Below are 26,316 nucleotides of genomic sequence, written 5' to 3'. Positions count from 1 at the left end.
CTCCCCCTCACTGCCACTCTTTCTGTCCCTTGCTTTCGGTCACCCTGAAATGACCTTCTCTTGCTGCTTTCTTACTTCTTACACATACTCTCTGCCCAGATTTCACACCCCCGCCTCCGCCCACTCCAGGCTCCTTGCCCAAGAATGGAGCTGATTATGTAACTGTTAGGAATTCAAGGAGGTGAGGGATGAGGAGGAGGCCAGGAAAGAACAGGTTCTCCCTTCCCACACTTCTTAGCCCTCTGCTTTTGCCTCTGGCCACCCACCTGGTCTCAGTCATGCCTCTCCCAGCTCCATTCTTCCTGGATTGGGTGGCGAGAGATCAGGTAACTGGCCCCCTCCCCTGGTTTCGGCCAGACAAGAAATAGTACAGGACCAGTGGGGTGGGAGGCTTGGTGGAGAAGCATGGGAGACAGGCAGGCATGAGGTCTCCCCCCACCTCCACCCCAGCCCCTGGAAAAGATGCGAAGTACGGAAATAGGGTAATGATGGAAACTTTGGGAGACCATCCAACCCAGCTGGCTGAGGCCAGGGATACCCAGTTTCTGAAAACTGAGACCACTCAGGACAGAAGGAAGGATGCCTGCCTGCTCCCCTCCTCACTGGTTTGGGGCTTCAGCATGGGAGAGAATGCTTTGCTCTCCCCTTCCTGGGGATTCTTGGTCACCAGGCTGCCCCTGAACATTCTGTAAATCACTGCTCCACACACCAGAGAAAAATACAAAGTACTCCATCCTCCCAACCCTTCAGTACCAGGGAATCTCCTTACCCCACTCACCATCTCACTATTTCCTACGCCCTCCCTGATACACACCAGCACGTCCCATCCTTAGCTCTGCCCCTACAATGCAGCCCCAGAAAAGGAGCCCCAGGCAAGTCACTGGTGGGAGACAGTTCTTGGAGGGGCAAATCAGCGTGCTAATCCCACCTCTGCCCCTTGAGAGCCCAGGGACCTCCTCGGGTGAGTTTCAGTCTGTTCTTGTGTAAAATGGGGATGACCCCACCGATGTGAAGATCCATGAGGGTGCGAAAGTAAAAAACTTGTCGCAGAACTGCGTACAGAAGAGGCTCAGGATCGGGCAATCCCCTCACCCTCCTTCTCCCTGCCTCTTCTGCCGGTCCAGCACCCAATTGACAGCACATACTGTCATCTGCCACTATCTGCCATCAACCCCAGTCTATGCTTAGCCCAACTGCCCTAAGCCTGACCCCCTATAGAGTAAATTCCTCCCTGAGAACAGATGTCGAAGGGCTGAGGAGCCTGGGTTAGAGAATAGGTTTGTTGATTGACAGTCACGGTACCACGTTGCTGGCTTTCAGTACATTTACTCCCCACAACAACTTTGCAAAGGAGGTGCTGTTAGTGGTATTTTCATGTTTCAGAAATGGAAACAGGAGCTCAAAGAAATGAGCACGTGCGCAAAGAAAGTAGCAGAGGCAGAACTTGGATCCCGTTCCCCTTGACCCTAGAGTGTTCTATGACCTTGGACGCGCTCTCAAAGGACAAAGTGGGAGGATGTGGACATGAGCAATGAGGAGGCTGATGGGACAAAAACAAGAGAACAGCCTCATGAGCTTGGCACTCAATACCTGCTCAGAAGGGGACTAGAGTTACATAAACTCCACAGCATGGCGAACTCCCAAGGGGGATCCAACTCCCAGGAAATTTAATCTGAAGGTGTTTGGGTTACCGAAGACAATGAATCCTAGGATCTTTGTAGCCAGGGCCCACAGCCAAAGGCAGTTCCTTCTTCCTGGTTACATGAGATCTGAGAGGTGAAACTCTTCTTGACTTTACCATATGGAAGCACATGAACAAAAGCAGCAAGATGTCCAAAGGCATTTGTCTCTGCCACATCTGAGAATCTGACTGGGACCCCATTCCTCAGCCTAGACTTGCACAATGCCAAGTGCACTAGCTGAATATCAACCCAGCTCTTTGCAGTGTTGTCCTTTTGTTTCCCTATCAAACACGAGTCAGTCCCTGTGGTAGACACTGTTAGCTGTTCCTTTACATCCATCCCTCCCCTCCTTTCTTTGGTTAACACCTAAATCTAAGCCGAGCTCAAGATCATCCAAAATAAAGACTATATTTCCCAACCTCCCTTGCAGCTGGACGTGACCTAGAAAGTGGTGTCTGCCACTTCCAGGTTGTGCCTTCTGCTCCTGTGTCCCATCGTCCCGCTGGTAGGAATATAGATACATGACATGAAGTGCCACCTTCAACTGTGAGGAACAGGGCAATACCCTGGGAAATTGTGGGGCTAAAGACAGAATAAACCAGGGTTCTTGGCACTGGAGCTGCCATATCAGCCTCTGACTACTTACACTCAGACTAGTACATCAGACATAAACTGTTATCTTACTTAAGTTACTGTTATTTTTGGAGTCTCTGATACTATCAGATACACCACCCTTCCTTTTATGAGGTCCTAACTGAGCATCCCCTCAACTGAAAATCTTTAGGAGCTATACACGTCTACCTTCACAGAGACTTGCAAAGATCCATCCATTCATCCCAAACTAACCATGCACCAATTTAAAAAATTCTCCCTCCTCCAATGCTGTTCATTCAGCCTTCCCTTCTTCAGCTGATCTTTCATTTAGGTATTCTTTCATCTATTCACATCCAACCAGGAAATTACTTCAAACTCTAGTTGTGTACACTCCCAATAGCATCCACTTTTTTTATTCTTTGTCCTCTGATACATTCATCAATCTCTCCTTGCTACTATGCATCCATTTAACCCGCCAGCCGCTCTTTCTTCCATCGTTACATCTTCTCATCCACCTTTCAGTAAATTTACTTATTCATCCTTCCATTCACTAATAAATTTAACTTTTGATGTTCCCCTTGTGGCTCAGCTGGTTAAGAACCCAACATAGTGTCTGTGAGGATGTGGGTCCAATCCCTGACCTCACTCAGTGGGTTAAGATTTTGCCCTTGCCCAAAGCTGTGGTGTAGGTTGCAGATGTGTCTTGGATCTGGCATTGCTGTGGCTGTGGCATAAGCCCGCAGCTGAAGTTCCTGTTCGACCCCTGGCCTGGGAACTTCCATATGCCACAGGTATGGCCCTAAAAAGATAAATAAATAAATTAATTAATTAATTCAACTTTTCATTCATTTACCATCTTCCCACTCATTTATCCATTGATCCATCCACATCCAGTGATTCTTCTCTCCATTTGTCCATCCACCCAGCTCTTAATCTATCCATCCTCCCATTGATTCATTCTTCTTTCCTTCATTCAATCATACATCCTCCCATTCAATTCTTACTTTCATCCATTTTTCTGGCTTTGGTCTTTCTAAACATCCTTTTCTCCTCTCTCCATGTCATGCTTATCAAGAAATTCCATGCTGATTGATTCATTTCATGTCTTCCTTGTCTAGCCCTCTCAATGAGTTCTGAGTTTTTTTAGGAGAGGAGAGGTTGGGATCTGGTCACCTTGTCCAACTTCAGAAGAAAAAGGGAAGGAAGGAATGGAGCAATAAACTGGGCCCTTATGGAGAGAAAACAGCAATAGAACTCAGAAATGGGCTTCCATGCAGTTTCAGATTTTGTCATATTTAGAACAGAGTACTTCATTTTCTTGATGCAACTCAAATAGTATTTTAAAATTTTTAAGATTTCAATTTTTCATTGCTGTATACAAGGATATATTTGACTTTTGCATGTTGACACTATATTCTGTGACCTCGCAAAACTCCTGGTATGCATTCCAAAGAAAATGAAAACACTAATTTGAAAAGATACACACACACTAATGTTCATAGCAGCATTGTTTACAATAGCCAAGATAGTCAAGTGAACAAATTATCCATTAACAGATGAATAGATAAAGATGATGTGGTGTATATACACAATGGAATGCTACTCAGCCATAAAAAACTTCAGCTGGGTGGATGGACAAATGGAGAGAAGAATCACTGGATGTGGATGGATCAATGGATAAATGAGTGGGAAGATGGTAAATGAATGAAAAGTTGAATTAATTAATTTATTTATTTATTTATCTTTTTAGGGCCATACCTGTGGCATATGGAAGTTCCCAGGCCAGGGGTCGAACAGGAACTTCAGTTGCTGTTGTTGTTGCAGCAACATGGATAGAACTAGGGATTCCCATACTAAGTGAAGTAAGTCAGAAAGAGAAAGACAAATACTACATGATATCACTTACATCTGGAATCTAATATATGGCACAAATGAACCTATCTACCAAAAAATAAAACAAACTCATGAACATGGAGAACAGACTTGTGGTTGTCAAGGGGGAGGGGGAGGAGAAGGGAGTGAGATGGACTGGGAGTTTGGAGTTAGTATATGCAAACTCTTGTATTTAGAGTGTATAAGCAATGAGGTCCTGCTGTATAGCACAGGGAACTATACCCAGTCACTTGTGATGGAACATGATGGAAGATAATATGAGAAAAAGAATGTATATATATGTATGACTTGGTCACCTTGCTGTACAACAGAAATTGACAGAACATTGTAAATCAACTGTAGTAAAATTTTAAAAAATAAAGAAGCAACAAGGTATATTCTATAGCACAGGGAAATATAATTACTATTTTATAATAACTTTAAATGGAGTATAATCTATATAAATATTGAATGACTAGTATATACCCAAAACTAATGTAATATTGTAAACCATATATATTTCAATTTTTTTAAAAAAGAGAGAAAGCAGAAAAGAAATATGATTAAGCCATAGGTAGAGGTGATTTTCAATTTAGAAAGGAGGCATCACCAATGATTAGCAATGCAGTAATATTCACAGATTTCATGATAGGGAATTATTTACTCTGAATTATTTTCCAGAGTATTTAATTTACCTGTAGTTGCAAGTGATCCCAATAGAATGCAGATAATTTTGAGAGCTGTAGATATATTTGTGACAGTGTAACTAGACCTGTTCAGTATCTTAATCATGTACTGTGACAAATATAGCCATGGGAAGGGGAGGTATTTGGAGTTCTCTGCCACTAGTAGATGTGGTAAAAGGTTGTGGGAATATGATAATTTACTTCCTGTGTATATGTCGAAACATGGGTGAAACAGATCTGTAAAACTGAGGGGAAGAGGGGGATGAATTTCATAGCTGGAGATTCTCCTGTGTCAGGATAAACTGGGCATAAAGACCAACTTGTGAACATACTGAAATGAGAATAGGGAGTTCCTGTCACAGGTAACGAACCCAACTAGTACCCATGAGGATGTGGGTTGGATCCCTGGCCTCACTCAGTGGGTTAAGGATCCAGCATTGCCATAAGCTGTGGTGTAGGTCTCAGATGCAGCTCTCGGATGCCACATTGCTGTAGGCTGGCAGCTACAGCTCTGATTGGACCCCTACCTTGGAAACTTCCATATGGCACACATGTGGCCCTAAAAAACAAAGAAAGAAGGAAGGAAGGAAGGAAGGAAGGAAGGAAGGAAGGAAGGAAGGAAGGAAAGAAAGAAGAAGAAAGAAAAAAAGAAAGAAAGAAAGAAAGAAAGAAAGAAAGAAAGAAAGAAAGAAAGAAAGAAAGAAAGAAAGAAAGAAAGAAAGAAAGAAAGAAAGAAAGAAAGAAAGAAAAGAGGGTCTCTGATCATTGATGTATGAGGGGACATATCCAGGTAATACATAGACTTAATATTTACCCCTCAGGAGGAGCATGTTTATGAATTTGAGATTCAGAGAATACAGGTCTAACTTTAAATTTTAGCTGTGTCATTTTATAGCCATTTTGGTTTTTTCATTTTAATAAAGATTTCCGAACCTAAAAAATGAAAACAAAACAATTTCTTGTAAAATTGCTTTTGCGGTGCTGAACTCTTTCAACTTTTGCTTGTCTGTGAAACTTTTGAACTCTCCATCAAATCTGAATGAAAGGTATGCTGGTAGAGTAGTCTTAGTTACAGGTTTTCTCTTTTCATTATTTAAATATATCATGCCTCTCCCTTCTGGTCTGCAGAATTTCTGCTGAGAAGTCAGTTGATAACATTATGAGAGTAACTTTGTTTGTAACTTGTTGCTTTTCCCTTGATGCTTTTAATATTTTCTCTCTCCCTTTAATTTTTGCCAATTTAATTGCAATGTGTCTTAGTGTGGTCCTCTTTGGATTGACCATGTTTGAGACTCTGTGCTGCTTGGACCTAGATGCTTGTTTTCTTTCCCAGGTTAGGGAAGTTTTCAGTCTTCAAATATGTTCTCTGCCCCTTTCTCTCCCTTCTCCTTCTGGGACCTCTATAATGCAAAAATTAGTATGTTTATGTAGTCTAGAGGTCTCTTAAATTGTCCTCAATTAAACATTTTTTTCTTTTTCTGTTCAGCTTCAACGATTTCCACGACTTTGTTTCCAATTTGCTGATCTGTTCCTCTGTATCATCTAATCTACTGTTGATTCATTTTCATGTATTTTTCATTTCAGTTATTGTACTATTCACCCCTAGGTTTTCTTTGTACTTTCTAACTCTGTTTAAAATCTCTAAATTCTCGTTCTATTCATCTAAACTTCTGAGTTCTGTGACCATCTTTATGATCATGGCCTTGAACTCTTTATTGGTTAGATTGCTTATCTCCACTTCACTTCGTTCTGAGGTTTTATCTTGTTCCTTCATTTGGGACATATTTCTCTGTTGCCTCATTTTGCTCTTTTTATTTCTGTGTACTTAGTAGGTTGATTATGTTTCCCAACCTTGGAGAAGTGGCCTTTTGTAGACTGTCCTGTGCTCCCAGAAGTACCCTCCCCTCTAGTCACCAGGACTGTACGACCTAAGGGTGATCCTTATGTGTGCTGCTGCATGGACCCTTAATTGAAGTGGACTCTGGTCTGGTAGGTGTGCCTATCCCAGGTCTGGTTGGTTGCCAAGCCTTGTCTTATGTGGAGGTGGCTAGCCACTAATTGTTAGAGCCTAGACACAGGGTGGCTGGGTTCAGAGCCCCAGGGGGTCCTGGTGCAGGTAGGGGTCCTGGGATGATACCAGCCTGCTGGCAGATGTTCTGGGTTCTGACAGAGCAGGCTGCAGGGATGCTATGGTCCTATGGCTGGTGTTCATAAGTTTGTAGGTGGAGCCAGGTGCCGGGAGTCCCAGCACTAGAGCCAGCCACTGATGGGTGGAGTTGGGTCCCAGGGTTTCTGGCTACAGGGTACTGAGGGTCTCAGAGTTGGTGTCAACTTGGTGATAGTTGTGGCAAGGTCCTCATGGCTGGCCAAGGGGTCTCAGGGGTCCTGGAGCTAGTACTGGTGCCCTGGTAAGCGGGGCTGGGTCCTGGAGTGGCTGGGGTCTCAGGGAATCCTATGGAAGACATTCTGCTGATGGCTGGGGCTGTGTTCCCACCCAGTTAGTTGCTTGGCCTGAGAAGTTCCAGTAATGGTGCCTAAAGTCTGGTGGGCAGGGGCAGAGGTGGATCCTGATGCTAATAAGCTAGAGAGAGGACTTCAAAATGTCACTTGCCAGCATGAGTGTCCTCATGGAACAAACTCCCAAAAGTGGCTGCCACCAGTGTCTATGTCCTCAGAGTGGGCTCCATTTGCCTTCTGCTTCTCCAGGAGGCTCTCCAAGATCATCAGGTGGGTCTGACACAGGCTCCTTTCAAATTACTCAGCTGCCTTGGTCCTCAGTGCATGAGATTTTATGTGTGCCCTTTAAGAGTGGAGTCTCTGTGTCCTATGGCTCTCTGGCTCTCCAGAAGGTAAGCCCACCAAGCCTTCAAAACCAAACATCCTGGGGGCTCATCTTCCTGGAAGAAGGGAGGGGATAAATAAGGAGGGAAAGAGAGGAAAGAGAAAAGAGGTGGTGGGAGAAGATAGAATGAGAGAAGAAAGAAGGAAAATATGTAAGGGGGAGTCTCTGAAAGAGAGAAGCAAGGAGGAGAGATAGAGGAAGGGAGAAAGAAAGGGAATATAGAGAGGAAAAGATGAGAAAAGACAAAAGTACGGGGGAGGTCCTGTTATGGCTCATTGGTAATGAACCTGACTAGTTTCCAATGAGGAGGAAGGTTCAATCCCTGGCCTTGCTCAGTGGGTTAGCCAGGGGTCAAATCTGCATCCCAGCACTCCCAAGACGCCACCAATCCTGTTGTACCACAGCAGGAGTTCCTGGTTGTAGAGTTTTGTTTTGTTTTTTTCTCTTTTTTTGATGCCCTGCAGCATATGGAGTTCCCTGGGCCAGAGGTCAGATCTGAGCCACAGCTTCAATCCATGCTGTAGCTGTGGCAAGGCCAGATCCTTTAAACCCACCATTCTTGTTCAGGGATAGAACCTGTGAACTGATGCTGCAGAGATGCCACTGATCTCGTGGCACCACAGTAGGAACTACGCTTTTTTTTTTTTTTTTTTTTTTTGATTTGGAGGAAGATCACCTTCTCTAACAAGCAGAAAAAGATAGTCATCATGAGTCAGCAGTTTTACAGAACTGTAAAATGCTTAGATCTTGATCAGTTGTACAAATAACTATTTCGAAATGAGATTAGTTTTAGATAGACCTGTTAGAAAATGAACTTAGCTTGACATGAAAAATCCCATAATCACTTTTCTTTTAATTCCCATTTTAGATCATTTTTCTTAGCAGAAATTTAGAAGCACTCTTCACTATCCTTTTCACTCTCCAACAGAAGAATGACGCCTATGCCAATCTCAGCTTCCAGCATTTGGTTCCTAAGACTTTACAAGTCTTGTTTTGGTTTTGTTTTGTTTTTCTGAACCGAGAGCAACAGCTGTGCACTGGCAGTACTTTCCTGCTCCTACTGAAAACATGCAGGAAGCGGTGAAGTGTCATCCTGCCCCCTTCCCCACAGCTCCTCATTTTCCTAAAGCTGATTTTCCTCCACTGCCAACAGGAAGAATCCACAAAGCACTGAAAACTTAATATTATAAGATTATGGAATCCTCAAACATTAGAACAACAGATATGGAAAACCACAGAATCTCAGAAAAAATGCTCCTTGGGGAGGCAGTTTTGGAACCATACCATAAAATACCTATCAAGAGTCTTCTGAGACTGTGCATGAAGATCTCCCAGACTCACTTATTTGCCTCCCTAGAAAAAAAAAATTCAATTCTGTCTTCCCTTCCCTTTTTTTTTTTTGGTCATTTTTTGTCTTTTCAAGGCCGCACCCACAGCATGTAGAGGTTCCCAGGCTGGGGTCTAATCGGAGCTACAGCTGCCGACCTACACCACAGCCAAAGCAACTCCAGATCCAAGCTGCGTCTGCGACCTATACCACAGGTCACAGCAATGCCAGACCCTTAACGTACTGAGTGTGGCCAGGGATCAAACCTGAAACCTCGTGGTTCCTAGTTGGATTTGTTTCCACTGCACCATGACAGGAACTCTAAGAGATTAATCTTGAATGGCTGAGTGTGTTGGGAGAGTGTCACAGTGGAAAGGAGAGGCAAAAGATGGGAGCTGACGCTTCCCCCTCCCTGGAAGACATTCTAGCAGCAGATCCAAAATCAAGAAAGTGGTGCTGTGTGAGTCACTTAGTTATCCCAGAATTCCTATCACCTCTGCACCTGGGACACCTCAGCCTAGGCAGCCAAGCCTTATTCCAAACCTGCAGGCTTCCTAAGGGATTCAATTTCCAAGCCTGGGAATTAGGCACATGAGAAGGGCTTTTGGATTTTGTTTAATCATATGTATAGGTAAAATATAATACCTAGGAATTTTGTTTCAGGTCAGTAATGTAGATTTACAAACATGTGGTGCAAAAAGGGTTGAAAATCATTGATTTAGATTACTGCGGAGAGAAATCACTAGGTCATGTCTCTGGAAGTTGTCTTCCCTTCTAGAGACTGGGGCTCAGAAGTGGTCCCTACATCTTAGACTTTCCCAGTGTATACATACACATACACATACACACACCATACACCATACACACACCAGCACAGTTCCGATAAACCAACACAGGTAGTCTCCGATTTTACTCTTTGATATTATCTCAGTAAATGCAACAGAACTTGATTAAATCTCTTCACCTTAGTTATTTCTTTTGCTATTCCAAGTCTTCATCTTACTGCCTTTATATTTTTAACTGATTCATTAGCATCTGGCAAAGAGAGAGGAGCCACTCTGTTGTCTATGAAGATTTTCTAAAACACTACGGTTACCCTATTTGACGGACAGGGAAACTGAGTCCAAGAGAGTTTGGTGACTCGCCAATGAAGACAAGATGGCACTGAAATTTGAATTCAGATTATATGATTCCTAAGTGAAATAGCCTAAAAATTATGTTCAACTGCTTCCCATGTCCTATTAAGACATATTGAGCTGGGGAGTGCCCATCGTGGCTCAGCAGTTATCAAATCTGACTAGCATCCATGAGGATGCAGATTCCAATCCCCAGCCTTGCTCAGTGGGTTAAGGAGCCAGCATTGCCATGAGCTGTGGTCAGCAGCTACGCTCCAATCTGAAATTCCATACGCCATGGGTGCGGACCCAAAAAGCAGGGAAAAAAAAAAAAAACTAAACTAAACCTGTTGAGCTGGAGGCTGAGCTGAGGGAGAACTGAGAAACTAGAAATATGAAGAAAGGGGAATGGCCCCAATGGATTCCCCTGAGTGAATTTAATCCATCCTTTATTCAGGTGGGAGATTATAGGTTATATAACCACGCCCTAGATAAAGCAATCTCTCCCCTGATGGCATGCATACCCGGAAAAATTGAATCCCAGGGTATTCAGATTTCTACACAGCTGATTTCCCAGAATGTATTTAGGCAGGATCTGGTCCCCTGGACACAACCCCTCGACCTGGCACCATGGAGCTGGGAGGGGCCTTCACCATCTTTCTGGCACTCTGCTTGTCTTGTCTGCTCATCCTCATCGCCTGGAAACGGATCAGCAAGGGCGGGAAGCTGCCCCCTGGTCCCACACCGATACCCTTCCTGGGAAACCTTTTGCAAGTCCGTACTGATGCCACTTTTCAGTCTTTCATGAAGGTGAGTCTGCCGACTCCTCTCATGGAGCTGGAAGCAATTAATCCTATAGACAGATAAGGTTGAAATTTCTGTCATCTAAAATGCAGACTCTTGGAAACACAATCTTAGATTTCTGGAATTCCAGAATCTTAAACTCTTGAACACACAGATTCCTAGCACACTGGCACTTCACATTCTCACAACCTCAGGCATTTGGAATGACAGTACCTTCTCTCCTTAAATAGGAGAATCCTTGCTCTCTCTGTCGGTCTTTTGAACTTTGAGATGCAGTATCTTAGGATTCTGGAAATGCAGCACTTGGGAGGGAGAAGCATGGCTCTTGGAACTCCATCTCATTCAGGCCGATCATTTTATGGATGCGGAAACAAGGCTTGTGACGCTGTTGAGGGCTCTCACCCAGGAACACAAAGGCCAAGGCTCCTTTGCCTTCTTAGCAACAGTCTTTCTGAGCCCAGAACTCAGCTTTATCTCTTATTTACACATTTCTATCTCCTTGAAATCTCCATCCCCTGAGCCCTTGGTTGGTCGTTACCCCAATTAACCTTTCCCTCTCTGTGTTTTCCTTCACTTACAGCTCAGGGAGAAATATGGCCCAGTCTTCACTGTGTACATGGGTCCCCGGCCGGTAGTTGTTTTGTGTGGACATGAAGCAGTGAAGGAGGCTCTGATAGACCGAGCAGATGAGTTCAGCGGCCGTGGAGAATTGGCTTCAGTAGAGCGGAACTTCCAAGGTCACGGTAGGTAACAACGACAGCAAAATGTAATCCCGAAGTATAATATAATTCGATGTCCCAGGTTCATTGTTAAGTACTCTAAATGAATATTGTAGGGAGTCCTCTGAGAGAATTATTAATGTCTTACCAATTTTGCAAATGAGGAAGTCAAGGGTGAGAATGTTTAGGTAACAACAGTAAATGGGAGTTCCTGCGGTGGCACAGTGGGTTGGTGATCCAATGTTGTCTCTGTGGCAGCGGCGTAGGTTCGATCCCCAGCCCAGTGCAATGGATTAAGGATCGGGCATTGCTGCAGATCTGGCCTAGCTCACAGCTGAGGCTCAGATTTGATCCCTAGCCTGGGAACTTCCACATGCCAGTGGATGGGTAAAGGGTTAATGAATGGATAGTTTGAGATGTGTGTGGCCAAAAAGGGGGAAAAAACAGTAAATAGTAGAACCATTTTATTTTGAACCCAAACCACCTGATTCCAGAGCATCATCTGCGTTATCTGTTCTTAATGGATTAGTGACATCCTGTGAACTCACTCAAGCCCTAATAGCCAACCTTACTTCTTATTTTCCTATACATACACACACCCAACCCATAGGTCATGGCACCCACTGTTTAGATAGACACCGTTCTAATATTAGCTATAAATCCATCTCTACCTGCTCACATCCTTCAATTCCAAACAGCCTCACACCATTCCTTTGATACTTCCATCCGTCCATTTATCCCTATACCTTTCCTTCCACTCATCCATTTTTCCATTGAGCCGTCCATTCACTAGACTTTCTATATGAATATCTTTCCATTCAATTTACCTATACCTCTACCAATTAACTTTCCATTTACCCATCTATTCATTATTCCATCCATCCATTTATTTATCCTTCCATCATTCACCTACCTATTAATCTTTCAATTATTCATACCATTCCTACCATTTATTCATTTATCCATACATCTCAAACTACCCATTCATTAACCCTTTACCCATCCACTAAACCTCATCCATCCATTCATCATGAATTCTTCCTCCCATTCATCAATCTACCAAAATCATTTCATTTAATTTTTTAAATATCAGAGTTCCCGTCTTGGCACAGCAGAAATAAATCTGACTAGGAACCATGAGGTTGTGGGTTTGATCCCTGGCCTTGTTCAGTGGGTCATGGATCTGGTGTTGCCATGAGCTATGGTGTAGGTCAAAGACGAGGCTCGGATCTGACGTTTCTGCAGCTCTGGCGTAGGCCGGCAGCAACAGCTCCAATTGGATACCTAGCCTGGGAACCTCTATATGCTGTGGGTGCAGCCCTAAAAAGACAAAAAAAAATTTTTCAAACATCGATTCAGCAATTCATGCACATCTGGAAATTTCTAAATAATTCTTACTCCATGGCAACTCCTTTTGTGTGGGCATATTGATGTACAAGTATGATTTTTTTCAGAGCGGCACCCACGTCATATGGAAGTTCCCAGGTTAGGGATCCAATCAGAGCTGCAGTTGCCAGCCTACACTACAGCCACAGCCATACCAGATCTGAGCCACATCTGGGACCCCACACCACAGCTCACAGTAATGCCAGATCCTTAAGCCACTGAGGAGGCCAGGGATGGAAACTACATCCTCAAGGACCTATGTCAGTTCTTAACCCACTGAGCCACAAAAGGAACTCCTGGACTTAAGTTTTTGAGGATCCAACTTTATTCTCCCTGTTAAGCCTGGGAGGTTGGAAGCTGTAAAGCTTTCATTTTCTGGCAACCCCCGCCCCCAAGACCAGCACAGAGTTGTGCACAAAAAAGGAGGGGGAATGGGAGCCTGATACTGAGACGCTGTCATGACAGGTGTAGCCCTGGCTAATGGAGACCGATGGAGGATACTGCGACGCTTCTCCCTGACCATTCTTCGCGACTTTGGGATGGGAAAGAGAAGCATTGAGGAGCGAATCCAGGAGGAGGCTGGCTTCTTACTACAGGAATTACGAAAGACCAAGGGTACTGGGGCCACAAGGGGGCGGGCTACCAGGGCCCTGGGGGGTTGTAGAAAGCTCAGTCATGAGAAGATGGGCTTTGGTGGGAGAACAGGTGAAAAAGACGAAGGATTTACTGAGATTTGCAGCCAGATTCCGTGTTTAAAAGTTAACATGGGAATTCCTGTTGTGGCGCAGTGGAAACCAATCCGGCTAGGAACCCTAAGGCTGAGGGTTCGATCCCTGGCCTCGCTCAGTGGGTTAAGGATCCAGCGTTGCTGTGAGCTGTGGTGTAGGTCGAAAACACGGCTCAGATCTGGCGTTGCTGTGGCTGTGGCGTAGACCAGCAGTTGTAGCTCCGATTAGACCCCTAGCCTGGGAACCTCCATATGCCATGGGTGTGGCCCTAAAAACACAAAAGACATAAAAAAATAAAAATAAAAAAATAAAAGGGTGAAAGACCCTTAGAGACCACTTTTCCAGAAACTTTAATCAGTGGATCTCCAGAAGTGTTTGAGCTCCAGATATCACATGCGGCTTTGGAGATATGTGAGTCTGTGACCTTTTCTGGTGACAGGATTAAATTTTATTACAGTTATCTATCTGCCTGTCTGTCTATCTATCTATCTGGGTATTTATTCACACATTCTCAAACCAAACCACGTAATTTTGGTAAAAACCACATAACATAAAATTTTGCCACCCTAATTCTAAGTGTATAGTTCAGCAGTGTTACATATATTCACATTGTTGTGAAAAGGGCTTTGAAACTTTTTCTTCTTGCAAATCTGAAACTCTATACCTTTTGCTGTAAGTATGGGACAGCTGGGGTCTGAGGAAAAGAAAGACACAGGGCTAAGAAACACAAAGATGAATCCATTAGATACAGAAAAAGAGACAGAGTTCTCTAAGTTAGAGTTCCCCTACCCCAGCCCCCCAGGCTTCATGGAGGCATAAAGACCCTCGCTGTCCACGTACACCAAGACGTTATTTGCAAAACTGTATATTTGTGAATATATACATTGTTCTGGAGAAACTGTCCCCAGATCCACTGACCTGACCATGATCCTGTTTTATAGATGGTGTAGGGGAAGCCAAGGGAAGGAATTTTTTTTTTTTTTAGGGCCACACCGAGGCCCATGGAAGTTCCCAGACCAGGGGTCAAATTGAAACTACAGCTGCCAACCACAGCCACAGCCACAGCAACACCAGATCCGAGCCACATCTGCAACCTACACTACAGCTTTTGGCAATGCTGGATCCTTAACCCACTGAGCAAGGCCACGGATCAAATTGGCATCCTCATGGATACTAGTCAAATTCTTAACCCACTGAACCATAACAGGAACTCCCAGGAAGGATTTTTTTAGTAGCTCAGGTGGAATTGGTAGAAATAGACAGAATCCAGCCACCCCTTAAAAAAAAAAAAAGTGTTCCTTACCACCACTTCTTTTATAAATCTGTCTCTTGAGTACAAACAATTAAATACTAGTAACAACAAAATAATGATTGAGAAGTTCCCTGGTAGCTCATTGGGTTAAAGAGTCTTCATTGTCACGCCCCGGGCCCAGGTGCCCACCAGTCACTTCTCTGTCCACCCCCCACCCCCCACCTCAGTGCCCTAAGCCCCTGCCTATACCTCACTGAATCCCTGGCCTTTTATCCCTGCCCTGGAAACTTTGCAAGCTGTGCTCGAGGCCAAAACAAAACAAACAAAGAACCAACCATCACCAACAAAAGACCTTGAGCTCCACCAGCATTTCTTGAATGTTTACTACATTTCTGGAGTGTTTACCCAGCACTGTGCTAAGCATTTCACACAGATAACTATACTGAATTCTCATGAACCAGTGAAGTGGCTACTGAACAAGCTTGCAGATTGGGAATGCTAGATTCAAAACATAAAAAAGAAGTAACCATGACTCAGCAGTAATGAACCCAACTAGTATCCATGAGGACGTAGGTTCGATCCCTGGCCCTGCTCAGTGGGTTAAGAATCCGACGTTGCCAGAAGCTGTTGTGCAGTTCGAAGATGTAGCTCAGATCCCAAGTTGTTGTGTCTATGGCGTAGGCTGGCAGCTACAGCTCCAATTTGACCCCTAGCATGGGAATTTCTATATGCCACGGGTATGGTCCTAAAAAGACTAACTAACTAACTAAAGGAAGGAAGTAACTAACACATGCTATTAAGTAGCTGAGCCAGGACTCATATCTGCCGCTGCATGACTTCACATCCCATGTCCCTACTCATGGCCTCCAACAGAGACGATTTCCAACCCCCAGGTGCCCCCATCGAACCTACTTTCTTCCTGAGCCGCACCGTCTCCAATGTCATCAGTTCCGTCGTCTTTGGAAGCCGCTTCGACTATGAGGACAAGCAATTCCTGAAGCTGCTGCAGATGATCAACCAGAGTTTCATCGAGATGAGCACGCCCTGGGCCCAGGTGCCCACCAGTCACCTCTCTGTCCACCCCCCACCCCCCACCTCAGTGCCCTAAGCCCCTGCCTAAACCTCACTGAATCCTCCCCACAATCCTGAGAGGCAAGTATCAAAATCTCCTGGGCCTCCAAGAAGCAAAGAGCCTCATGCAGGTCTCAGATCCAGTGCTGGATGTGGGGCCCAGCTATCTGACTCCACACTCAGCCTATGCTGGCCTCTGGTACCCACTGCTGACAACACCCCCCCTTGCTTCTTCCCCACAGCTATATGACATGTACTCTGGAATCATGCAATATTTGCCAGGAAGACACAATCGCATCTACTACTTGATAGAGGAGCTCAAGGACTTCATTGCCTCCAGGGTGAAGATCAACGAAGCATCTCTGGACCCTCAAAACCCTCGGGACTTCATCGACTGTTTCCTCATCAAGATGCACCAGGTACCTCTTCCGCCAATCATTTCCTCTCTTCTCCTCTATCCCTAATGCCTACAACTTTAAACTCAGCTATAAACATGTTGATGATACAAGGCATTATTTCACAGGGTTTACTTTTAGTTAAAGATGCACCTTTTTTGTTGTTGTTTGCTTTTTAGGGCCGCACCCTTGGCACATGGAGGTTCCCAGGCTGGGAGTCTAATCGGAGCCACAGCTGCCGGCCTATGCCAGGGATTGAACCCGCAACCTCATGGCTCCTAGTCGGATTTGTTTCCGCTGTGCCACAACAAGAACTCCAAACCTTGCACTCTTAAAACAAACTTTGACTCTAAAATTCTATGAACATGGAGACTTAAAATCTTACACCTTTCTAATCGTATATGCCAGAGATTTACAAATACAGGAAAGGAGAATGATTCTTTAGAGCCTTGGAATTTGAGGAGCTTAGACAGTCAAAGTCTTTAAACTTTTGAATTTAAACTTTAAAGTTAAAAGTTGAAAGTCTTGTGGTTGTAGAAGGTCAGAAGTTTAATATTTCTATATTGTGGATTCTTTACATTTTAGAAATTTTGAGACTTTGAGGAGGCTGCACCCGCAGCATGTGGAAGTTCCAGGGCCAGGGATAACCCATGCCACAGCAGTGATGCAAGCTCCTGCAGTGACAACTCCAGATCCTTAACCCGCTGTGCCACAAAAGAACATCTAGAAATTTAGAAATTTCTATTTTTCTATTGCAGAACCCCTGCAATCAGCTGTTTTAAATTATGTACGCCAGGAGTTCCCTTCGTGGTGCAGCGGAACCCAATCCGATAGTACCCATGAGGATGCGAGTTCAATCCCTGGCCTCCATCAGTGGGTCGGAGATCCGATGTGGCCGTGAGCTGTGATGTAGGTTGCAAACACTGGGCTTGGATCCTGAGTTGCCGTGGCTGTGGCACAGGCCGGCGGCTGTAGCTCTGATGAGACTCCCTAGCCTGGGAACCTCCATATGCCATGGGTGCGGCCCTAAAAAAGCAAAAATAAAAATGAAAATAAATAAATAATGTACCCTAACATCCTAGAACTTTCAGACCTGACACGACACCATCTACCTTCTTTTCCCTCATTTTCCCTGTTTCTCACTACACTCCAGCTGCGCTGGCGATTATACCGGCCTTCCCCTTGCTGTTCCTCTCCAGGCACATGCTGTCATTCCACCCCAGGCACGCCTTTGCTCTGCTGGTTCCTCGCCCAGAGACCCACCTGGTTCACCCCTGTGTCATGTTTTCAAGAAGGCCAGCCTTAAACACAGGGAGAAAATAAGATAAAGGCAGGGGAGGGTAATTCTCTGCATTATGCCTCTTGTTTGCAGGATAAAGATAATCCCCACACGGAATTCAACCTCAAGAATTTGGTCCTCACCACTCTCAACCTCTTTTTTGCTGGCACAGAGACTGTGAGCTCCACCCTGCGCTACGGGCTGCTGCTAATGATGAAACACCCTGAGGTGGAAGGTGAGTGTCCCCCTGGGCTGCTTACCTGGGGGTCCTCCCCCCAAAGGAAAGAAGCCAGCTCTAGACTCTTCACACCTGAGACCCTCAGGATGTGGAATCTCAGAATCTCTGGCTTTGGAGTTCCCGTCGTGGCTCAGCAGTTCGCAAACCTGAACAGCCTCCACAAGGAGGTGGGTTCGATCCCTGGCCTCGCTCCGTGGGTTGAGGATCCAGCCTTGCTGTGAGCTGTGGTGTAGGTCACAGACATGGCTTGGATCCCACGTTGCTGTGGCTGTGGCGTGGGCTGGAGGCTACAGCTCCCATGTGACGCCCAGCCTGGGAACCTCCATATGCCTCGGGTACAGCCCCTCGAAAGACAAAAAAGACAATGACAACAACAATCAGAATCTCTGGCTTGGCAGGCCATTTAATTTAATCTTCTGCTTGGTGCCTGTAATAGTTTCTTAGAGTTGCTGTAATAAATTACGAGAAATTTCATAGCTTAAAACAACAAAAACCAAAGTTCCCTGGTGACTCAGCAGGTTCAAGACATGACGTTGTCCCTGCTGTAACTCTGGTTACTGCTTTGGTGTAGGTTCAGTCCCTGCCCTGGGAACTTTCACATGCTGTGGGCAAGGCCAAAATAAATAAATAAATAAAAGCGGAAAAAAGGAAACAGCAAAAATCTATTATCTTGGGAATTCCTGTTGTGGCTCAGGGGGTTATGAACCCAACTAGTATGCTAGTTCGATCCCTGGCCTTGTTCAGTGGGTTAAGGATCGGCGTTGCTGTGAGCTGTGATGTGGGTGGCAGACACAGCTCGGATCCCGCGTGGATATGGCTACGGCTATGGCTATGATACAGGCTGGCAGCTGCAGCTCTCATTTGACCCCTAACCTGGGAACTTCCATATGCCACAGGCGCGGCCCTAAAAAGCAAAAAAAAAAAAAAGAAAGAAAGAAAAAACCCCAAATCTATTATCTTACAGTTTTGGAGTTCAGACGTTCAAATAGGCTTTCACTGGATCGAACCAAGGTAGATCTGATCCCTGGCCTTTTCCGGCTTCCAGACCTGTCTTTATTGCTTTCCCAGGCTCACGATCCTCCTTCCATCTCCAAAGCCAGCAGCACAGCATCTTCAAATCTCTCTTTGTGGAGTTCCCATTGTGGTACAGCGGTAACACACCCTACTAGTATCCATGAGGATGCAGGTTTGATTCCTGGCCTCGCTTAGTGGGTTAAGGATCCAGGATTGCCATGAGCTGTGGTGTGGGTCACAGATGCAGCTCAGATCCCATGTTGCTGTGCCTGTGGTGAAGGCTGGCAGCTGCAGCTCCCATTCAACACCTAGCCTGGGAACCTCCGTCTGCTGTGGGTACAGCCTCCCCAAAAAACAGAAACAAAACAAAACAAAGTCTCTCTTTGCTTCCACTGTCACATCTCCTTCTCCGACTCTGACCCTTTTGCCTCTACTTATACAGCCACTTGTGACTACCTTTAGGGCCAGCCTGGATTATCCAGTATAATCTCCCCATCTCAAAATCCTTAATGATATCTGCAACGTGCCCTTTTCATGTAAGCTAACATTCACAGGTTCAGGGATGGATTAAGAGATGATAACTTTGATATGCATGATTTAGCCGACTAGAGTGCCGGAATCGAGTCCAATCCATCACCAGTAAACTGCAATCTGGTCTGGCTAGGTAACTCCCATAATGAGGAACTCATTACTCACTTAAAGATAATCCCCACTTTTGGCCTCTCTCCCTTCTAGCGCAGTTCAAACCGAGCCAACCAACTGTTCTTGTTACAGGGAGAGACTAAATGGTTTCCACTCAAACTCATGGAGTCAGTCTCTCCTTCACTGTCTGAGCTGCTTTACTAATCTAAACCAAATATTTAATGGACACCTTCTATGTGCTAGGCACCAGCCTAATCGCTTGCCTGATGAATTTGATGTGAAAGCTACTACCAACTCTAGGAGCTTGGTAGAATATAACATCCATTTGGAAGATGAAGCAACAGGCTCAGAAGGTAAAGTCATTTGCCCCAAGGCTGCTCATCCCGGAAGTGCAGAGAGGAGTAACTGCATCAACAGTGTTCCTTCTTTCTTCTTCTTATTTTTTTTTTTTTAGGGCCACACCTGAAGCATATGGAAGTTCCTGGGCTAGAGGTTGAATCAGAGCTGCAGTTGCCATCCTGCGCCACAGCCACATGGGATCCAAGCCGTGTCTGTGATCTATACCACACAGCTCAGCCACGCTGATCCAGCAAACCTGCATCCTCATGGATACGAGTGGGGTTCGTAACCCACTGACCCACAACGGGAACTCCACAAATGGTGTCCTCAAGCACTGCCACATGATTGCTGCCACTTGCTTCAATCCTGTCCTTGCTACCTATTTGCCATCCTGTCAAAAATCTCTGTGTAAACATTTGCCAAAATGACCTTTCTCATTTTTCTGTAAGTGGTGATATGGATGTACCATTGAAAAAAATAAAACAAAACAAAAAACTCCCAAGCATGGCTTTACAGGACTCCCCATAAAGAGGTTTGATGAAATCAGACACTGTTGACTGGAGCTTTCCACCTGCTCGGCCTCCTCACAGCTGCTCAACAATTCAGAGTGGCAGGAAAGTATAGAGAAGAACCAAGCTGTCAAGGATAAGAGCTGAAGTTGAGTCTTCCAGAAGCCCTTTTCTGCCAAAATTGATCAAATCAAAGGCAGAGCAGGCAAACAGGCAATGCCAGATCAGAGATGGCACCATCTGGCCACTTCGCCAAGTCAAGTCAAGGTTTGAAAGCCCTGTCATCTTCCATTGCAGTCTTCTTCCAGGGCTTGGGCAGACCCTAAATTCATTCATTCATTCATTCATTCTTTTTTTTTTTTCAATTTTTCCATTTTTGGCCACTCCTTGGCATGTGGCGTTCCCGGTCCAGGGATCAGATCCAAGCTGTGGTTGTGACCTACACTGCAGCTGCAGCAACGCCAAATCCTTAACCCGTTGTGCCAGGCCAGAGATTGAACCTGACTTCCAGCGCTCCCAAGATGCCACCCATCCCATTTGTGCCACAACAGGAACTCCCCAAATTATTTCTAAGGCAGTCCTGTCCCTGCTCTTGTTTTCACAAGGAGAACAGCAGGGAGCTGGGGGGTTGGGGGTGGGGGCGGGCCATGGTGCCCTTCAACTCAGCCCTCAAAGGGCTGTAGGCGGAAGGGGGTTCTGATAGGGAGGAGTACATCCCAGCTGACGTTCCAGGCACCAGGCTGGGTGCCTCCCAAAGGTCCGAGGAGTGTTTATTAGCCTCACCAAGGGATAGTCCACATGCAAATGACCTGGTCCCTTGGGGCCACAGGTGCGGAAGATCCAAACCCATGGCCCAACCCTGGCCTCCAGAATCACCTCCTGCTTCATTGCCTGTGATGTTTTCTGGTCTTTTCCAGCCAAGATCCACGAAGAGATTGACCAGGTGATTGGACCGCATAGAATCCCACGTGTAGATGACCGGGTCAAGATGCCCTACACAGATGCCGTGATCCATGAGATACAGAGACTGACAGATATCGTGCCCATGGGTGTCCCCCATAACGTCATCCGGGACACTCATTTCCGAGGCTACCTTCTGCCCAAGGTAGAGCTTTGCCTTCATGGTCACTCCTCTGTCCGCCACCCCTCTCTCCTGCTGGTTCCCTACCGCACTCCCTCCATACTTATACTCCAGCACTGAGTTCATCGAACTGCCCCCTCCCCCCAGGGCACCGACGTGTTTCCTCTGCTTGGCTCCGTCCTCAAAGACCCCAAATACTTCCGATACCCAGATGCCTTCTACCCCCAGCATTTCCTGGATGAGCAGGGCCGCTTCAAGAAGAATGAAGCCTTTGTGCCTTTTTCCTCTGGTAGGTGTCCATGGACTGAGTCCCCTCCCCCACCCCAGGAACATGCTAGATATGTCCCCCAGCCAGTGGTCTGTATTTGACATTCGGCTTTGAATGTGAAGTTGAGTGCTAGTTCATAGAGTCACAAAATCCTAGAAGTCCAGAATTCCACAACGATGGACTATTAGAACCACTGATCTGATGATGAGAAAAGTCATAACCCTAGATGGGGATCTGCAACTTTTTAAGGACCCAGTAGGTTTTGATGGTCTCCATCTGAACTATGCAGTCTGAACTACTCACCTCCACCACTGTGCTATGAAAGCAACCATAGGAGTCCCCACGGTGGCTCAGCGGTAATGAACTCAACTAGTAGCCATAAGGACAAGGGTTCAATCCCTGGCCTGGCTCAGTGGGTTCAGGATCCGGTGTTGCTGTGAGCTGTGTGTAGGTCACAGATGCCGCTCAGATCCCATGTTGCTCTGGCTGTGGCGTGGGCCGGAAGCTGCAGCTTCGATTTGACCCCTAGCCTGGGAATTTCCATATGCTGCAGGTTAGGCCCTAAAAACCAAGAAAACAAAAATCAAAAGCAACCATAGGCATTCATAAATAAATGTGCATGTCTGCGATGCCAAAAAAGCTAGAGACACCAAAATTTGAATTTCATTTAATTTTCAAATGTTACAAAACCTTCATTTTAATTTCTTTCTCTTTGCCTTTTTTTTTTTTTTTTTTCCTGGCTGCGCCCATGGCATTTTAGAAGTTCCTGGGCCAGGGATCAAACCAGCACCACAGCTGTAACCTGAGCCACAGTAGTGACAATACTGGATCCTTAACCTACTGAGCCACAAGGGAACTCCCCCAAATATTATTTGTCCTTTGATTTTTTTAACCACTTAAAAATGTTTAAAGATTCTTAGTTTGCAGACAAAACAGGCAGCAGGGAATGTTTGCTCAAGGAACAGTGGATGGGTAACTCAATATCTTAGAACGGTAGTATTTAAGTATAAGCCGCATTGAACGTGGAGTTAGGGCAGTGGTTAGGAAATGTAACTTCATCGTTTACAAACGGTAGGGCCACGAATGAGTTACTTCAGCACCCTGTCTGTAAAAGGGAGAATAATCTCTCCAAACCACTGGAAGGGTGAGTGACAAACAGCAAGCAGTATTTTAAGTGTGAGCTTCCCCCTCTCCTCCAGTGTCTGGCCCCTAGTAGGCAATTCATAAACCTTTAAGAACTGGAAATGAACAGAATCTCCAAATTTGTGTGTCCTTTTGAAACATTCCATCTGGGGATCTGTTGGAATTTGAGCCATGGGAGAAGTAGCTTCCACATGCTGAGCCCCTTTAAGTGGAAGATCCGAGCATAACTGTGGGAATCCACTGCATCTTTATAAGAACGCTAAAAATCGGTATTATCATGACTCCCAAGATGCTTAGGACGCAGCTGAGGTGCAGAGGGGTGGTGGGTCCAGAACACTCTCTACGCCCCCCATTATTCCAGTGCCCCTGTGACCCTCCCTCCTGCCCCCTCCTGTGCCCACAGGAAAGCGCATCTGCCTGGGCGAGGCCATGGCCCGAATGGAACTCTTTCTCTACTTCACCTCCATCCTTCAGAACTTCACCCTCCGCTCGCTGGTGCCACCTGCCCACATCGATATCACGCCCCAAGTCTCAGGCTTTGGCAACATACCCCCGACCTATGAGCTCTGCCTCATAGCCCGCTGAGCGCCCCCTGCTGGACGCGGAAGGAACCGACGGAGGACAGAGCTCCTCCCACTCTCCACCTCCCCTTCCACCCCACCCCATGCCCCCCCACCTCATCCCCCAGCCCCCAGCACCCGCCTCCGTGTGCACAGGGACACCCGCCCTCGTCATCCCCCTAAATCCTCAAGATAGCCCCAAGAGAAGTCACTATTACACTGTCATGAGACACAGGTCCGCAGGGATCACCCCAGAATTTGGAGCTGTATATCTTCCACATCCAGTAAAAAAGAAACGTCCTGTTCAAGACTTTGGCAAAACTTGCAGATTTTAAGTTCATTTTGTTCACATCTGGCTAAGTTTCTGTCTGCTCCAGATTCTTGTAGCTGACCTCGTGTCTTTATGTTGTTCCTTTGACTTTTCCCTGATTATGACCAAAATGTGAGACACAATCCTTTCTCTTTCATTCTCATAGTCACCGCTCTCAAATAAGGCAACAGAGAACTGGAGCCTGTTGGCCACAGCAAGTGTGTGTACTGTGTGTGACATTGGTAGGACCCTGCAACAATTTCAAATGGCTTTTTTGACTTGTTTACTAACTGTCCTTTCTTGCAGCTCATCGCCACAGATTTCCCACTGGTTGGGCCACCATCTTGCTGGTTTGCCACCTGGATGTCCCCGTCATCTGAGTTTCTAAACCTGGTTTCCTGGTTGTTCTTATCAGAATTTCCAATTCCGAATACTCCCCGATTCATGGTGAAGAAGACTTTAATTCACAGCTCTATTATTCCATTTCGAAACTCCATGGACTTGCCCAGCTGATAAAGGCCCTCCCTCCTATTTCATGGCTTTCAACTAATGTTTATCAAATACCCAACATGTGCCAGCACCTTCTTCAGGTACTTGGGCTGTATCAGTGAGCAAAACAGACAAAACTCCTGCCCTCATGGAACTTCTAACGGGGAGGGTAGACAATGAAGAATAAACACAATAAATTTTAAAATGATGTAGTGTGGACTTTCCATTGTGGCTCAACCAATTAAGAGCCTGACTATTATCCACGAGGACACAGATTCAATCCCTGGCCTCCATCCCGGGGTTAAGGATCCAGAGCTGCTGCAGGATGCTGTATATATCCCAGATGTGGTTTGGATCCCAAGTTGCTGTGGCTGTGGCATAAGCTGGCAGCTGCAGCTTCGATTCAACCCCTAGCTTGGGAACTTCCGTATGCTACAGATGAGGCCGTGAAAAAGAAAAGAAAAAGAAAAGAAGTTTTAAAACCTTCTGTAAATTCCCATAGCTTCAGGGCAGAGTTGTCCCCACCCTGCTAGCGCCTCCCCCTCCCGCCTAAGTCCTTATGGTCCACCAGGTCTGACTCCTGCTCACGGCTCCAGACTAATCAGTGAACACAGCCCCTCATCTCTGTGCCCTAAAGCTCTCACCCTGTTCCAGGGCCTCTGGCCTTGATAACGATTCCTCTGATAACTGATTCTCTTGGTAATTCCTCTGGATCATTGATTCCTCTGCCTGACTGCTCCCTCTCAGAGCTCATCCTTGCTCCACCAAGTCCCGCCTGCGCCCTCTAGTGGCTCTCCCTCAACCTACCAGGTTGAATCAGTGCTCTTTCCAGACTCTGCTCCAAAGACACCTGAGCCTCTCTCACCCCTGCCCTGACTCCTATGCCCAGACCACCTCATCCTCAGCACTACCCATCCTGAGCTGTCATCCTACAGTGACTGATCTGTCTCCTCCTCTGGAGCGAGGGCGGATCCTGGGGCTGTCTTGGTCCCCCGTGCCCTCAGCATCAGCTGGCACAGGCTGGTTGAACGCCTCCACTAAATGGTTTGGGAGCCTGGGGATAATACCGTAGGAAAGAGAAATTTCTGAGAAATTGAGGCAGTGGGAACGACCTACCTCGGAAGCCTCTCAGGACACACCTGTCCTGTAGAGACTTTGTATACCTTGTATGACCCTTGAAAACTGAAGGAGGCAATACCCTGAAAAATAAGGAAACTAGTGGGCTTGCAGGAAACTAGTGGGAAGTGGAGCTGGGTCAGGGCTGCTGAAAACCAAATACAAGCAGGCACAGGCAGATCTCAGACGGTCCCGTGTTTATAACATGGCCCCCACACCCACATCCTACACCAGAAGGCACGTGCGAAACACATCCAGACACTCACATGAGTTGGACACATACCTGACTTGGACACACACACACACAGAGGTGAAGACACAGTCCCACAGCAGGCTGGCTCCAGAGACACACATGTAAATATCCTCCCACAGACGCATCCCCAAGCCCGTGTCACTCACAGACAGACACAGAGCCTGGCATGCACACCAGCAACAGACACGCGCACATCCCATCATGTACTCGGCAGATGTGCATGCACAGCTGTAATATGGATACTCACTCCAGCACAAACACACTCCACAAAGAGGCACACATTCTTCTCTCAACATGGGCATGCTGAAACACACATGCACACACACAGACACTCCAAGCATGCATCTAGAAGCACACACGCATACAGATGTATCCATAAGGAGAAACGTAACCAAGGCACCTAGGAGAACCCACTGGACAAAAGGACACAAACATAAAGAGAGCCGGAGTTCCCCTTATAGCTCAGCGGAAACAAATCCGACTAGTATCCATGAGCACGAGGGATCGATCCCTGCCCTTGCTCAGTGGGTTCAGGATCCGGCATTGCCAGGAGCTGTGCTGCAGCTGTGGCTCGGATCCTGCATTGCTGTCATGGCTCAGGC

General features: G+C 46.1%; 1 protein-coding gene and 1 long non-coding RNA gene across 4 annotated transcripts in view; one reads left to right on the top strand and one right to left on the bottom strand.

The window, feature by feature from the left end:
- The window catches only part of LOC110260991 (uncharacterized), a 45,278-nt gene that overhangs the window by 7,948 nt on the left and 11,014 nt on the right, over positions 1-26,316 (bottom strand). The gene's annotated exons all lie outside the window — the stretch shown is intronic.
- On the top strand, positions 10,749-24,551 carry CYP2G2 (cytochrome P450 family 2 subfamily G member 2). 2 transcript variants are annotated; one of them, XM_021094411.2, is made up of 9 exons: positions 10,749-10,928; positions 11,503-11,665; positions 13,493-13,642; positions 15,901-16,061; positions 16,321-16,497; positions 17,846-17,987; positions 21,412-21,599; positions 21,723-21,864; positions 23,390-23,713. In XM_021094411.2, exons 1-9 carry the CDS (start codon positions 10,749-10,751, stop codon positions 23,569-23,571), a joined length of 1,485 nt encoding a protein of 494 aa, XP_020950070.1. In that variant the 3' UTR covers positions 23,572-23,713. The 2 variants fall into 2 exon arrangements, with proteins under 2 accessions (XP_020950070.1, XP_084814965.1); XM_084958839.1 differs by lacking the exon at positions 10,749-10,928 and adding an exon at positions 11,108-11,297 and having other exon boundaries at positions 23,390-24,551.

Source organism: Sus scrofa, chromosome 6 (genome assembly GCF_054392235.1).
Source record: "Sus scrofa isolate SSC_HxYL_T2T_F1_AM1 chromosome 6, Sscrofa_HxYL_maternal_Yorkshire_Landrace_v2.0, whole genome shotgun sequence".
In the NCBI taxonomy this organism is placed as follows: domain Eukaryota; kingdom Metazoa; phylum Chordata; class Mammalia; order Artiodactyla; family Suidae; genus Sus; species Sus scrofa.
Note: the sequence above shows the minus strand (reverse complement) of the source record. Positions and strands in the feature narration are given on the sequence as shown.